The 14,576-nt window shown below is 34.4% G+C and overlaps 1 protein-coding gene across 2 annotated transcripts; it reads left to right on the top strand.

Moving 5' to 3' along the window:
- The first annotated feature begins 8,275 nt into the window (after nt 1-8,275).
- Nucleotides 8,276-14,048, top strand: LOC142643741 (uncharacterized). 2 transcript variants are annotated; one of them, XR_012845916.1, is made up of 7 exons: nt 8,280-8,672; nt 8,771-8,824; nt 9,542-9,622; nt 12,533-12,602; nt 12,683-12,771; nt 12,894-13,003; nt 13,689-13,829. XR_012845916.1 is itself a non-coding variant. In XM_075818452.1 (6 exons), exons 1-6 carry the CDS (start codon nt 8,490-8,492, stop codon nt 13,821-13,823), a joined length of 612 nt encoding a protein of 203 aa, XP_075674567.1. In that variant the 5' UTR covers nt 8,276-8,489; the 3' UTR covers nt 13,824-14,048. The 2 variants fall into 2 exon arrangements, 1 of the variants encoding a protein (XP_075674567.1); XM_075818452.1 differs by lacking the exon at nt 12,894-13,003 and having other exon boundaries at nt 8,276-8,672; nt 13,689-14,048.
- The last annotated feature ends 528 nt before the right edge of the window (nt 14,049-14,576 follow it).

Below are 14,576 nucleotides of genomic sequence, written 5' to 3'. Positions count from 1 at the left end.
TGAGTCTCCGGCCGCCATCGCTCAACTAGGGCCGATATTAGGCAATGATCTATCTCTCTGGAAGGGACCCTAAACAATCCTTCTAACCCCACCAACTTGATAATATCAATCACCCAATTATCTTGCATCGTTATCTTTGCCATCTCCTTAGCGCGACCACGGCATGTAAGTGAGCCCGAGTCCTGCAAAATGGATAAAAATTATAACGGTTGTTAGAATTAGATATACAACTTTCAAAGAACTTGCTAAAAGTCAAAGACGACGTAAAAATTAAAGCAGTTGTTAAAACTAGATATTTTACCTCGCCATTCCAAATGTCCTCTGATCGATGATTTCGTTGTCGCGTCAACAATGAAGGATCTTCTGGACCAGGGCGCACAATCTCTGGCTCCTCATCGATCCCAGGCTCCATACTGCAAAGAGTGCAACAATATTCCATAGAATTAAGTCTTCATAAATAACTCTAATGCCCACAAACAATTATATTAAGCCTAGTTACATAACCTCAACAAACAAGATATGAAGAACATATATCCCAAGTCAAAATTTTGGAAAATAACACGGTTCAACACACCTCATTAAAAAGATATCCTGCCTAAACTCTCTCTACATATCTGAATTTACACGCTCAGACTTGAGGACTTTAATAGCTACTTCCACACCAAAAAATTATATTAAAACAATACCAAATAACTCAGCTGCTTGGTTAATAAGTTGTGCAGCTGAGTTAAATAGATGGAAGCATATCAGAAGAATGAAAAATCCAGCAAACTACCAAGACTCTATAAACAGTACTAATTACAAAGACTCAATTGGAAGTTTAGAAAAAGATCCCCTAGTAGAGAAGCCTAAGAGTTAAGACATTCTAATAATTTAATAGTAAAAGAGCTGATATCAAGTTGAATCAAAATTCAGCAAAACAATAAATTAGACGCATTCACAGAGACATCAAGTTATAAGCTAAAACAAATTCATCAAATGGTCCCAAACGATTAAAAAACCATTATAAAATAAAAATGAAGTTTTATAAAATAAAAAATGAATCATTTTTTACTCCCAAAATACTGAGAACATTCATGCAAATTGTCCCCAGTGTGTCTGAAACAAACACACTAGTGGATTTTGAAGTACATGTGGTTCTTAGGTATTATGCTTGAATCAGTAGCCACTTCTCCTGAAGCCAAATTTATCTAGCTGTAATTCCCAAAATGCTGTTGAGGTCTTTTATTTTTGGCCTACAAGTTGGTGTTTGTATTTTTTGAACTAGAAGATGCATTCTTTCTGATTTGCTTATCATGCTGGTGTTGCTGGGGTTTGATGTCATTGTAGTGCCTAAATCTGTTCCACTGGTGTTCATTAGTGTAAGGGAGATTGATGCTCTTTAAGCTGTGTGTAGTATTAGCTGCTGAAGGTCAATGGTTGGGTTGCATTTGACAGAATTCTGGTTCAACTTGAACACTTAGACTTGGTTCGCACCCTATGATAGTAAATTAAAGTAAAGCAAACTAGACTTGAAAATCAAGCTGCCATATGTGCATTTTCTATGATTTTTTCCCCATAAGTTTCATATAAATTGGTGCTTCCTATAACATGTTCTATATGGCTTATAGCATCTCTTATTTGCTTGCAGGGTAGTCACTCTGATATTGATGCAAAACAAAGCGATGTCCTCATAAGGTATCAAAACTCAAAAGCACAAAATAATTCACAATTTTTTTTCTTTAAATTTTCCATAGAACAAAATAAGGTATCAAAACTCAAAAGCCCCAATTTTTTTTTAAAAAAAATTCGTAATTATAACCCAAGAACAAAAATAAAAGCACAAATTTCTCTAATTTTGAGCCCAATGAAGAAATTTGCATCATTCTTACGCATTTTATAAGTATTACACTTTGGAAGAGTTCTGCAACATTTGCAACCACCCCATAACAAAGATTTTACTAACATTAATCCCAACAACTAAACACATATCAAGCATTATTACCCAGAAACCAACAAAAACAGAGACAAAAACAGAATATGCCAGCAACCCAAATCATACAACAAGTAACAAACCAAATTCGTCTAACTTAAATCTTACACTAACAAGAAAAACTAAAGCACTAACAACAGACATTATCAAACACAAACACTTGGCAAAACCCAAATGGAATAATTATTTAAAAAGCTCAAAAACATACCTGCAAACTTCCGTTGGTAGGGACAAAAGGGATTTTGAAGGATCGCCTGAAGCCAGTTGTGAGGAAAGAGGAGACCGTTTGAGGGTGAGGGTGATTTCCGTTGAACGCCGAGGGGTTGAGGGTGACTGGTTTGGGTGTTTGAGTGAGAGTGTTTGAATTTTGTGTGAGAGTGTTTCAGAGAGAGCGTTTGAGAGATTGAGAGAGTGTGAGTGTTTGAGTGAGGTTGAGAGAGTGTGCTGAAACTGAGAGAGTGTGAGTGTTTGAGTGAGGTTGAGAGAGTGTGATTGTTTCAGCGAGGGGTTTGTATATGGGCGTGTGTAGATTTCGAGTCTTATAAACTCGATTTCTACGTGGCTACACTTGGAAAATTTGTCCACATAATGGTATTGCCGAACACTGCAAATCGAGTTTTAAAAGCTCGAGTTTTTCTTGGATCTCGAGTTTATAAAACTCGAGATGCTAGTTTCCTACATTCTTTTGCACAGTGACAACTAACAAAAATGTTAGATATTGAATGGTAAATGGCAACAAAATTCGCCGCCTGGATTCAATCTCCGCCGCCTTCGCTTTCCCCGCCTCTGGTTTGTTTTTTCTGTCTTCGTGGTTTGGGTTTTCTGTTCTTCATGGGTGTCTTCGTTGGTTTGGGTTTTCCTCATGGGTGTGGGTTTCTTCATGCTTTGAGTTTCTGGGTGTGAGTTACTGTTGTTCATGGATGAGAAATTGAGTTCTGCCAACTCGATTTATGCCACAATCCACGTATCAAGTTCAGTGAACTCGATTTAGCAGTCCCAAAATCATGTCTGTTACACTCGAGATGTGAGGAGCTGTTTGGAGGAAAAAAAATACTCACCCATCACTCAGATACTATTGCTCATCACTCTATATAACTCATTTCCTATAACCAATAATTCCCAAATATTTTCACATCACTCAAACATCACTCATCACTCTATATAACTCATTTCCTATAACCAATAATCCCCAAATATTTCTAAAATTCAGTTTGGCACTTAAAACTCAGTTTTGTTTTCAACTTTAAAAACTAAAAAATGTGAAACCCACCCTCTCACCATAGTACCATTGTTTCACGTGCATGTCTTCTACTTTATTAATTTCTTTTAATAAATAAAAAATTGACTCTTTCTTTTTGCCAGTGTCTACTTCTTTGAAAGTGGCCACAGTACAGATGAGAGTTTTTTTTTTTTTTTTTTTGGATTTAGGTGGGGGTTTTGTGAATCTTTGGAAGAATGTTATTGTGGCCACAGTAAAAACAAAACATCAAACCCAGCACCCAACTGAAGAAAAAAAAAATCACTATGCAAACCACAAAACATCAAACCAATCCACCATAGCAGATTCGGTCATTCACACCACCAACACCTTCAACACTACAACAAATTACACTATAAAGCTTAGAAAGAACTAAAAGAGGGGAAATTGGTGGAGCGTTGGAGAGAGGCACGTGAGTAGTGTAGCAATTGGTGGAGCGTTGGAGAGAGCAAAAGCTCTGAGCTTGGATTTGACTATTCTCTGCCGTGGGCTCATGTGTTCCTCAAGAAATTATCAAACTGTCATTGTTACTCAATTTTCATAACTCAAAAACACCAAAAACTTGTTTCCAGTTTTCATTACTCATCACTTAATTTAGTGAGAATTGAGTGACAAAAACAAAAACTCAAAACAAATCCAAACACACCCTTCTGCTATGAGAACCACCAGTTTTGAGTTATAGGTGATAAAAATAGTGTGATGAGTGATGAAAACTTGCAAATCCAAACAGCCCTTAATTTTCTAAATTGTTTGATTAAGTGCTAACTAACAAAATCGTTTGAAAATTATTGTTATTTTGAAAAAAAATCCAAGGAGGCGTACAAAAAGGTTTGGTATTGTTTTGAAGATTCTACGTAATATGCTAAATTACTAATATAAAAAAAAAACATGTTTTTGCTTATTTCACACTCTTTCTTTTTTTAAGTAATAATCAAATTTCATTGAAAGAGAAACAGCAAACAGATTGCACAAAGATAGAATTAATTAAAGGACAAAATTTAGTTACAAAATTAGTTAAAGCTTAAGGTTATAACATATTACTACATATTTTGAAAATCTAACTGTTGAATTGCATATTTTTTACGCTCTTAATAAACATGTCAAATTTTGTGTTAATCAGATATTATTTATTATATGATCTATAAACTTATATTTTATGCATAATTTTAAAATACAAAAACTTTCCATTTAAACAATTTATTGATGACATAGCTATTGATTTTTAAATTTCTAGAAATTTTGAAAGTATGGAGAATATAAAAAGAATATTTCATCCAATTGTGAATTTGTCAAAATTTACCTCCAATAAAAAGATATTGAGTAAAGTTGTAGCCTAAGACTACAATCAATTTTGTAGCTAAAATTCATCCTTAATTAAATCCATTTTCATCCTAGAACCAAGGCAAAAAATCTATTAGGGAAGAGATGGATCAATCCCTCAAAATAATTATAAACCAAAAAAAAAAAAACTCACATTTAACCACATTGTGAGCTACAAAATTGACCCCCTAAAAGTGTGGTTTACAAACCAATCTAAGAATGAATTCAAAACTAACTTAGTTTTCATTAATTAGGTGTTGAATCAACTAATGAAAAGATGAAGAGTTTCTCTATAGTGGAAGAATCACATTTGGCGCATCCCCTTCACAAATTTTATACTTTTTTTTTTTGGTTCTTATTAAATCTAATTATAGAGTTTATTATGGAAACTTAAATAAGTAAAATGAAATATTTGATAGAAAAATAAACAAATTGATGCCCAGAAATTTTTTTTTCATTATATAACATGCTTTCTACTTCATCACATTTATTTTGTTGCTATTTATTGCTTAATTTCGATGATATTAATGCAATATTATCTTTAAATTTTCATATAATTTTAATTAATTCATCCACAATATAAACTAGACAAACATGAACCTAAGGGTGGTAATTTGTGTTGATAGGACATGTTCAACTATGTGGATCAACACAAACATTTTCATTTGATAATTATGTCAAAAGACTTGAAACCCCCTCAATCTTAACACTACTTGTTTATTAAACGAATTAACATAACATGACTAACACACTTAATAAATAGGTCATATTCAATTGCCACAAACACAACTCATTTTAACCTAAATTACACATATGTTGAAATTAATTGACATGGACACGATCCATTTCAACCAAACCTATTAACTCGTATAACCCACCCAGTATAAGCCATTACTCATCCAATTAAAGTGTAAAAATCCATTTATTAACCATTTCAAACGGGTAATCTTTGATACTCATATTTTCCCCCTCCAATTCTGAGCCCTACCTCCAAAATCAATAAATAAATAAATTACTTCTATGATAAGAGTTGTAATTAGGGGCTAACTGGTGAGTGGTAGTGTTACTTGTCAAGATTAGTTAGTGACAGTTAGTTAGTTGTTGTGTTGATGTCATTAGCTGTTGTTGTGCTGATGGCATGGCAGTTAGCTTAGCTTAGCTGGTAGTTAGTTAGTTGTTATATGAAATCAAGAATCAAGTTAGTTAAGAAAGTGGAATTGTAATAGTATAAAGGGGGTAAAACAGAAGAGTATACTCAGTTTTTGGATGCATAACAAAGAATTACATTTTCATTCCTATCTTCTCTATAATCTTCATCTCTAACTCTCATCTATCTCAAATATCCTAAGAAACCCGATTCTCTAACGTTCTACCTTTCCTCTAGTTTGCTCAATTTAGTCCATTTCTTCACGAGTTACTAAATTCTTATCATTCTAACACCTCTAAATTGATCGAAATAGCTCTAAAATTAGCAAAAGAAGTAAAATACCTCAAAAATGACAAAAATAGCCTCAACATCACTTAAATGATCAAAAATACTAAAGCCAATACATAGCTTCACCCTGGGTAAGCGAGGGGCTCCTCGTTTTGAATCCTTCTAGGAGGTCATATAGCATTCCTAAGCTACCTTTTTTTTTTATCCCCCCTATATTTGTATTGTAGTTTGATGGGTAGTTTACCTCAAGAAAATTTACCATTTTGGTGATCTATATAGGGTTGGGTGGTTAATCTTGAGTCTTGAGTGATACACTTTGTCTCCTAAGAACCCAATTAGAGGCAAACTAATCGATTGTATTGTATCTCTTTCAATCTTTCATTTGCTTGAATGCTCTCATGTACAAAACTAATGCAGACGCCTTCCTTGTATTGGGCAAAGGATGAGCAGTTTTTTGAGTTGTTTGGATTTGTAGTAATTTGATTTTAAGTGGGATTGAATTCGCATTCTATCATTTTAAAAACTTCAATCCTCAATGTCTAGTAAACATGGAGTGTTACCCTTTTAAAAGAGTAATGTTACAGCCTTATAGTCACAAACTATTTTACAGTATTTTTGCAAACTATCAATTGATACTCATATGAACCTATCACTAATATCACTTTTTACTTACCAGTCAACCTATTGTAGAATAATTTGTGATTTTATCATTTTTCTTCTCAAAATAACTGCCACATTGACGTGGCAAGTCTCGTCATCTGCACCTAACTTCCTCTTATTAGGACAAGGTGCCCGAGTTTTAAACTATCTAGCTGTGGCTTGACCCTATTCGATTGAGCCCAAACTTTTCATAAGGGTCCATTTAGATACAGCTGAAAACTGAAAACTGAAACTGAAAAACACTGTAGCAAAATAATTTTTTAATGTGTGAAAAACATTGTTCACGCCTAAAATTACTGTTTATTGGCCTAAAATTACTGTTCATGGCCAATGAACAATGACATATGCGCATCTAGCAAAAAAAAAAAAAAGGGCTGAAACGCAGATGTACTGCGTTTCAGCTCATTCCAAACCCATCCTTAGACTGTACACGCATCAATCCTGATTGTGTCTATATTAAAAATTAAAAATTAAAATCGTTAGAACTTGTTTAAATAAATTGGACCAGGTAAGATTAAAATCCAAACAACTCAAAAAATTGGGCCAGGTAAGATTGAACAGTTTAATCTTACCTGACCCAATTTCTCTAATTGCTGTGGATAATTTAGGCATATTATTAGTCTTGAGTTAAAAGTTTTAAAAAAATTATAATCAAAATTATATTCACATACCATAAAGCGAAAGGCATAGTAAATTTTTATGGTTTGCTAATATTTATTTGTTTTAGTTTTATTTTTTCATGTACAATACATTTTTTTTTTAACATAACTAAGCAATGCTATCACTAACAATCTACCACATTAACGGTTTTAAAATTTTTTGTATTTACAGACTTTCTCAATATAACATTTACAATATTTTTTATGATACTTGAGTTTACAAACTTATACCGATTTTTACTTGAACTCACCACTTACATTAAATTTTTTTACCTATCAATTAACAGCTTGCTACATCAACAATTTTGAAATTTTGTGTGTTCATACTTTATAGACTTTCTCAACACAACTAAATTACCTCCAACCCAACAATCGGTAGATGCTAAGAGTTTGGGCTGCCACGTGTTTAATCGTTGAATTAAAAAATATTTTTATATTCACAATATTTTCATAATAAATTTTAAGTAATAGATTATTTTTAGTAAATTAAAAAGTAGTTTCAGTAGTAGATTCAAATTATAAATTATAATAATAATTTTTTTTAAGTGTTTCAACATATGATGTCCGCTTATGATAATAGTTTTTTATTATCAAACTAAGACATCAATTTTTGATTTTTGGTGTAAGCGGCGATTAAACCTTAGATTTCTTATTAAATTATCATAAAATTTACCAGTTAAACTAATTGAGACCCACCAAATTACTAAATTAGAATTAATATCATTATTAAAAAAAATTACAACAAATAACAATTTCCCCTCCTCAAAAAAAAAAAATAAATAAATAAATAACAATCCCCATTCAAGTGGACCTAACACTTTTATTGAATTAAACACAAATACAATCCTCGTTGAGAGTGAAGAGATCCGCGTCGTGTGTTCCACAACCACGTGATACATTAAAAGCAGACTCCGAACAGGAAAAGAAGGGAAAATAAATAAATAAATATAAAAAAGAAACAGGAAAAGCAGTGTGGTTTGGACGGGCCCTAAACATTGGGAACCAGGAAGGTTCGGGAAACCTGAGGAAGAGTCTTCGTTCAACCATTACCTAACAACAAAAAAATAAACAAAAGGGTATTGTGTATTTGTTAAAATTGAAGAGAAGAAGACTTTGGTTCCTTCGTTTTTTTCCTGTGTTCCTGAGATCTTTCAACAACAAAGAAGAAGAAGAAGAAAGAAGAAGATGGCTTCAGAGGAGGCTGAGAAAAAGCAAGAAGAGCAACAAGGAGCATCATACACGTATTGGGTAAGGCAAGTTAAGGAGGGAGATGCAGCACCATTACCTGTACCTCGCAAGTTAACTCCTGATGACATTATCAATGACTCCAACTCTCAGCCTCCTACCCTTGGCTCTCTTTGGAATAAGGTACCCTTTTCTTTTTTTCTTTTTCTTCTTTTATAAACTTCAAAAATGGGATCTTTGATTCAATTCAAATCAATGTTTTTTTTTTTTTAAATCTACAGGCAGGAACTTGGGAGGAGAAGAATCTTCATAAGTGGGCATCTGATAGAATCAAGGTTTGTGCTGTTACTGTTACTATATTCTTTTATTTAGCAATTTTTTGATAGATAAAATAGGATTTGAACCGCGTCTGTTCCATGATGATAGACAGAAAATAATTGGTTTTTGGTGTATGTGAGATTCGAATAAAACTTGGGTCGGGTGTCTTATTCGATGATAAGAGTTTTTACTAGTTTAACTGTGTGGTACCCACTTTGTTTAGCAATTAGCATATTCTCACCATTTAAATTTCATTAAGTTGGAATGTGACGTATAATTAGCCAACCAAACATTTTAGTCTCTTTTTAGAGTTTAGATTCGTGGAAAGTAATAGGATTTTTTTCTCCCAATTAACTCTTATAGCTCAAATTGCACTTACTCCATCTGTAATAATTTACTAATGGGATGGAGTGTGCCCTGTGAGGGGTTTGATTTTTTTTAAGATCTGTTGCATGTTGTGTGCTAACAATGCTACAGAGACAACAAATTTCACAATTTTTTGTTCACATTTGATGTGGCGGATTGTGATTAGTGCAACAATACTTTCACATGAGACCACTATTGATATCACTTTTGTCGTACACCAATCATGACCTGCCAACTCAACAGTTGTGAAAAAAGTTGTAAAATTTGTTGTGTACCTAGACTTATTGTACTCCTTATGAATGTGGGTCCCATTATCCTGCTTTTCTATTTTTTGTTTTTGTAATATTTCAATATTTGGCTATTTGCAGGAGTTACTTATATCTGTGGGGTCCTTGGAGTTCCCTGCTGGCAAAGCTGAAATATCAGATGTATCAAAATGTGCAGGCGATGTGAGTTTCTCAAGCATTCTTTATTTATAACAATTACATGGATTTCTTGAACTAGAAATTTATAGGGCCTCAGAGATCTCCATGTTTTGAGTAACCATACATTTTTTATACTGATAGTTAACTTTCACTTTGCTGTGGCCAACTGATTTGGACTGCATTGTGGAGTTCTTCATTTCATTTGTTGGTATATGAATGATGTCTTTGAACAGGGGAAATCTTAGAAAAAGCAAAGATATATTTTTTTACTAGGTTTTTTGCATAGTTATTGCAATGGAAGTTATTCTGAAATTCAAGAAATCTTCCCAATCATGTGTGCTTTCTACATATCTTTTTTTATGGGTAAGTGAGTAAGTTATATTCCTAAAAACAATATATACAATAAGGCTTCAAAACATGCATTACCGATCCGTACTCCCCAACACTTACTAAACCTAGCTTTCCAAATTGGAAAGCCAACAATTTGAAAGCAAACTCTCACGTCTCGAGAGTATTGGAAACAATGTCTCAATATCCCTAGAGGTTGGAACTGTAAGACAAATTTTACTAATTACCAATTACAACAATGCATTGGCAACAATAGAAGTGATGACTATAAGGAAGCTTATATTTCTTATCTTGTACAGTCTCTTTGACAGTTTGAGAAGGTTGCTTCCTTTGCCTTCCCAAAGAACCAGGAACTCTTGGTTAGGTGAAGATCTTGAATTCTCTCATTTAGTCTCCTGACTCTTCTCTTTAGTGACTACCTTGATGATTAACCTTAGTCAACATCTATATTATTCTTGGATCCAAACTCTCTTCCTGTTGACATGAGGGAAGGATATTGAACTTGCTGACGCTGCCACTACCTGGCTTAAATGTGGGAGTTTCCTCTTCTTGCTTTTGGTCTTCAGTTTTGACAGTTGTGCCCTTGGTTGCCTTCCCCTTGCTTGCTAGAACTTCATGTCATTGCTTTGTGCTGACCCTTTATTTTTCAGCTTCTTTTTTTTATTGTTATTATTATTTATTTCCCGTTCTTGTTTTACTTTCACTTCTCTTGCTGGTGGAGGTGACTCCATCTATGCAGAGTATGCCCAGAAACTTTGGAGCTTGTAGATCTTGGGGGATTCCATGGAAGTTCAGTTTCAATTTCCACAATTTCACCATTTCCCACACCTAAATTTAGAAATTTAGGTGTTACCTTCTTCGCCTCTATTTCCACACAGAATGGGGGCATTTTACAATTTTACCAAATTGTAGAGAAACTCTTTTTCAAACTTATTCCTGGTTCCGATTTCTTGAGGACCATCCAGCAATATTATAAGACCCTTCACTTAGGATTCTATTTAAGGTCTTCATCTTAGATATGTAGAACCAATGTCTAGCTATGGTCCAACTTAAGTTCAGCGCACAAGCTCTCAGATTAAATGAGATTAAGTTGGATGCCAAGCAGGACTCCACTAAGAGTGATGGCCTTCATGTGGGGATCCAAGTGTGGGATGTCTGAAATCTCAAGTTGGAAATTTTGATTCAAACTCCTCCTATCTCTTATAGACAGCTTGGCCGAGCCCATTTGAGACACCTTTGCATCTTTTGCAGAGGAACGGGCTGCAAAAGAATTAGAGGACATCACCTTTTCCATGAAATTAGGATCTTACCCATATATGGGATGGAGGGAGAGGTCATAGGTTTAAGACCCATTGGGCTATGTAAAAATGTATTTAAAAAAAAAAAAAGGATCTTGGTTCCCTTTTGAAATTGGGGAACAGACTGCTTCTTGCCCAGAGTAGTTTTCAAGCTTAGAATGGATTGCTTCAATGTGAAGGACTGTCTCCTTCATGCTGCACATGCTTTCATAGTTAGTCTTACCTTTGACTTCCTCATCTTTCTCCTCTCCTTCTTCATCTTCGTATTCATCATCTCTACCAATAGAGTAACCGTCCCTCACTTCCACAAGAACGCGGTACTCACTGTTGCTATCAGTCACCCTCTTGACCTTCATCTTCACTGGCACTAACCTGGTCATTGCGACTACCAGGCTCAACTTGTGACTCACCCAAGTTGTCCTCCACCTATTGGCTTATACAACAACTACTGCAGCGACATGGCTAGGACATTCAATAGCATCCAGTATGAACTACACTTGGTAGGTTGTTTTTCAACTTGGTTGGAAGTAGATCCAGCACCATTTTCATTAGAACTTTCACAAGACTCATCCGTCTTGTTTTAATCTTTAGATCCTTGAGCCTAATTTGCTTATGGGGCTCTGGCTCCTGTGCAAAACTTGAGTTTTTCACACCCAAAAAATTCCTGGCCTTCCTGGGAAAGAGAAACTCAAGTCCCTTTTTAATCTCAAGACACCAAAGTCTTCCCTCTTCTTGATCTGTCGTACAAATCCGCCCAGTACATCGAGGACATTTTCAGCCTCTGGAGGGAATTGCTCATGGAACTCCCTTAATGAAAGTTTAGAACTATTTCTCAAACTAGGACTCTTCTCAATGCTACTAGGAATCAGAAGGTTTGATAAAAAGTAACTAACTCACTGAAAAAAAAAAGACTCCCTTAATCACTATTGTAAAAAGAAAAGGCTTTGAAATCTTGAAAGATAAAGAAATTCTAGAGAGAGAATCTCTCAGCTCTCGTGTAAGTTCCTATCAAACCATTTTTTCCTAAGACTTTGCAATGAGATTCAAGTGCTTTTTACATATCCTACTGTGAAAATGATCCTCTGTACTGCAACATATCATGTCATAGTTCCATTAGCTGTTTTACACCACAAAACTTGATTCACAGAGAGAATTTGTATCAAAAGAGAGAGTGGCAGCTAGATATGACTAAAATCCTGATCACTGATATCATTCCAGTCTCCCTGAAAATTTTGGTTATACGATAATCATTTTGATTCATTATTGATGTTTATTGCTAATTGAGCAGGCATTCTTGGTGACTGTGCGAAACAAGAAACGTGTTGGCTACACATATGAGTTGACATTGAAAGTGAAAGGTAAGTGGCCACACTCTCAAATTGCTTCCTCTTTCTCCATTTAATCTGTATGCGCTGAACTGGAATGCAAATGGAATCAGGGGAGTGGACAATTAGAGAGGAGAAGAAGACGGTCAAGGGCCATATAGATATACCAGAGTTCTCGTTTGGTGAGCTGGATGACTTACAGGTATGTTTTTCTTATCCATTTGAATGCTAAAGAGAGCCATGTGTTTTAAGGACAATACTAATGGAAGTTGAACCTAAATTCAATTGCATGATGTTATATAATGCTGTCTCTTGCTGTTCAAGTGTCAAATACTGGGCTGATTAGGCAGATTTAAAGTGATGTGCCTGTGGATGCACAAAAGGGGAAATGAACGTAAGACCAGTGGATTGGATATTCAAGTCTACCACATCATGTGAGCATTTTTCCTGTGTTATAGGAAGGTTTTTAATAAATACATCATCTGAGGGGGAAACAAGCCAAAAAAAAAAATTAACTTGGATTGGCCCTTCATAACTTAAGTTGCCCGACTGAAATAGCATTTGTAAGTTTATGATTCTTAATTTCAACTATCAAAAAAGTTAAAGTTGAAGATATAAACTTAGGGGCTGTTTTGTACTAGATTTTTAACAACAATTTTCAATGTTTAAACATTGAAACACGTATTTCCACAACACTTTTTAACTCACACATATTTCCACAACACTTAAACAATGATACTAAAAATCTTTAACCAAACGGGCCCTAGTCCTTCACCTTCTACTTAGAACCTGATAAGAGTTTGTCCTTGGTTTCTTATATACTTTGTTAGGATGCAGTCCTTTTGCCTGTCTCGTACGAGCCAAATATAGCTGAAATAAACTTTTATGTATCTACAAACAACTCAACTTGTAGTGACATTCCTATAAAATAAAAATAAAAACTTGTAGTGACATCTATCTTATTGCCTAATTTTTCTTGTAGTTGGGAATTATGACATAGCTGCCTTGATTTGTATTGGAAATTGTGATATAGTTGCCTTGATTTGTATTTTTCTAGCAATAAAATTCCCATTTACCAGAATAGAAGCATAAGCTCACCTTTTTTTCCCCTTACTTTAGATGGAAGTGAGATTGAGTGAAGAGAAGGATCTTCTGCATCAAGACAAGTCAAGGATTAGCCAGGATTTGAAACTATTTTTGCAGCCCATTCGTGAAAAAATGCTTCAGTTCGAACAGGAACTTAAAGATAGATAGAAAGGGCAGCGTCGTTTTTATCTATGACGACAGCCATTGTTTTTATTACAGTTATCAACTGTAACTGTATTTTTTAATCTCCGATGGAACAACTTTTTTTTATTAACACGTGTAATGGAGCATAAGACTTCTAAGGATGTGAAACTTTCATGCTCTTCAGTAATGATTTTATTTTATGCGTAGGAAGTAATGTTTTTAATAAAAAGTTTATATTGGTACTGCTAAGAGAGCACTGAGCAACGAGCAATTGGTAAGAGTATTGCAACTATTTTATGCATTGTGTTTTTATATGTGGAATTTAGGAGAGCCAATAATATGAAATGTCTTCCATGTATTATAGATAAAATGTATTATAGAGCCGAGTCACCACACCATTCCTAGGTGCTGCCAACAATGATTGGTTCGACAGTCAAAGCTTTTAAAGGACACCACAAGTCAACTAGAGTGGCGGGTGGTTTCTATTTTAGAATTCGACAATTGCACATAGGATTAAATATATATTAAAGAATCCCTATGCACTCTTGACGCGATAATCACTTCATAAATATAAATGCTTTTGGGATGTGAGGAGCTATGACAGACGATTAAGTTTTCAAAAGGAGTTTTACACACATATACACTTAGATTAGGTTAGAGTAGAATTTTTATTATGTATTAAAAATATATATAAACTGCACAAACTCCTCCCTATTTCGTCTTATTACACATTTTTCGTCCCTCTCGACTCTTTCATTTCTCCTTCCTCAAACTTTG

This window comes from Castanea sativa, chromosome 7 (genome assembly GCF_040712315.1).
Source record: "Castanea sativa cultivar Marrone di Chiusa Pesio chromosome 7, ASM4071231v1".
Classification (NCBI taxonomy): domain Eukaryota; kingdom Viridiplantae; phylum Streptophyta; class Magnoliopsida; order Fagales; family Fagaceae; genus Castanea; species Castanea sativa.
Note: the sequence above shows the minus strand (reverse complement) of the source record. Positions and strands in the feature narration are given on the sequence as shown.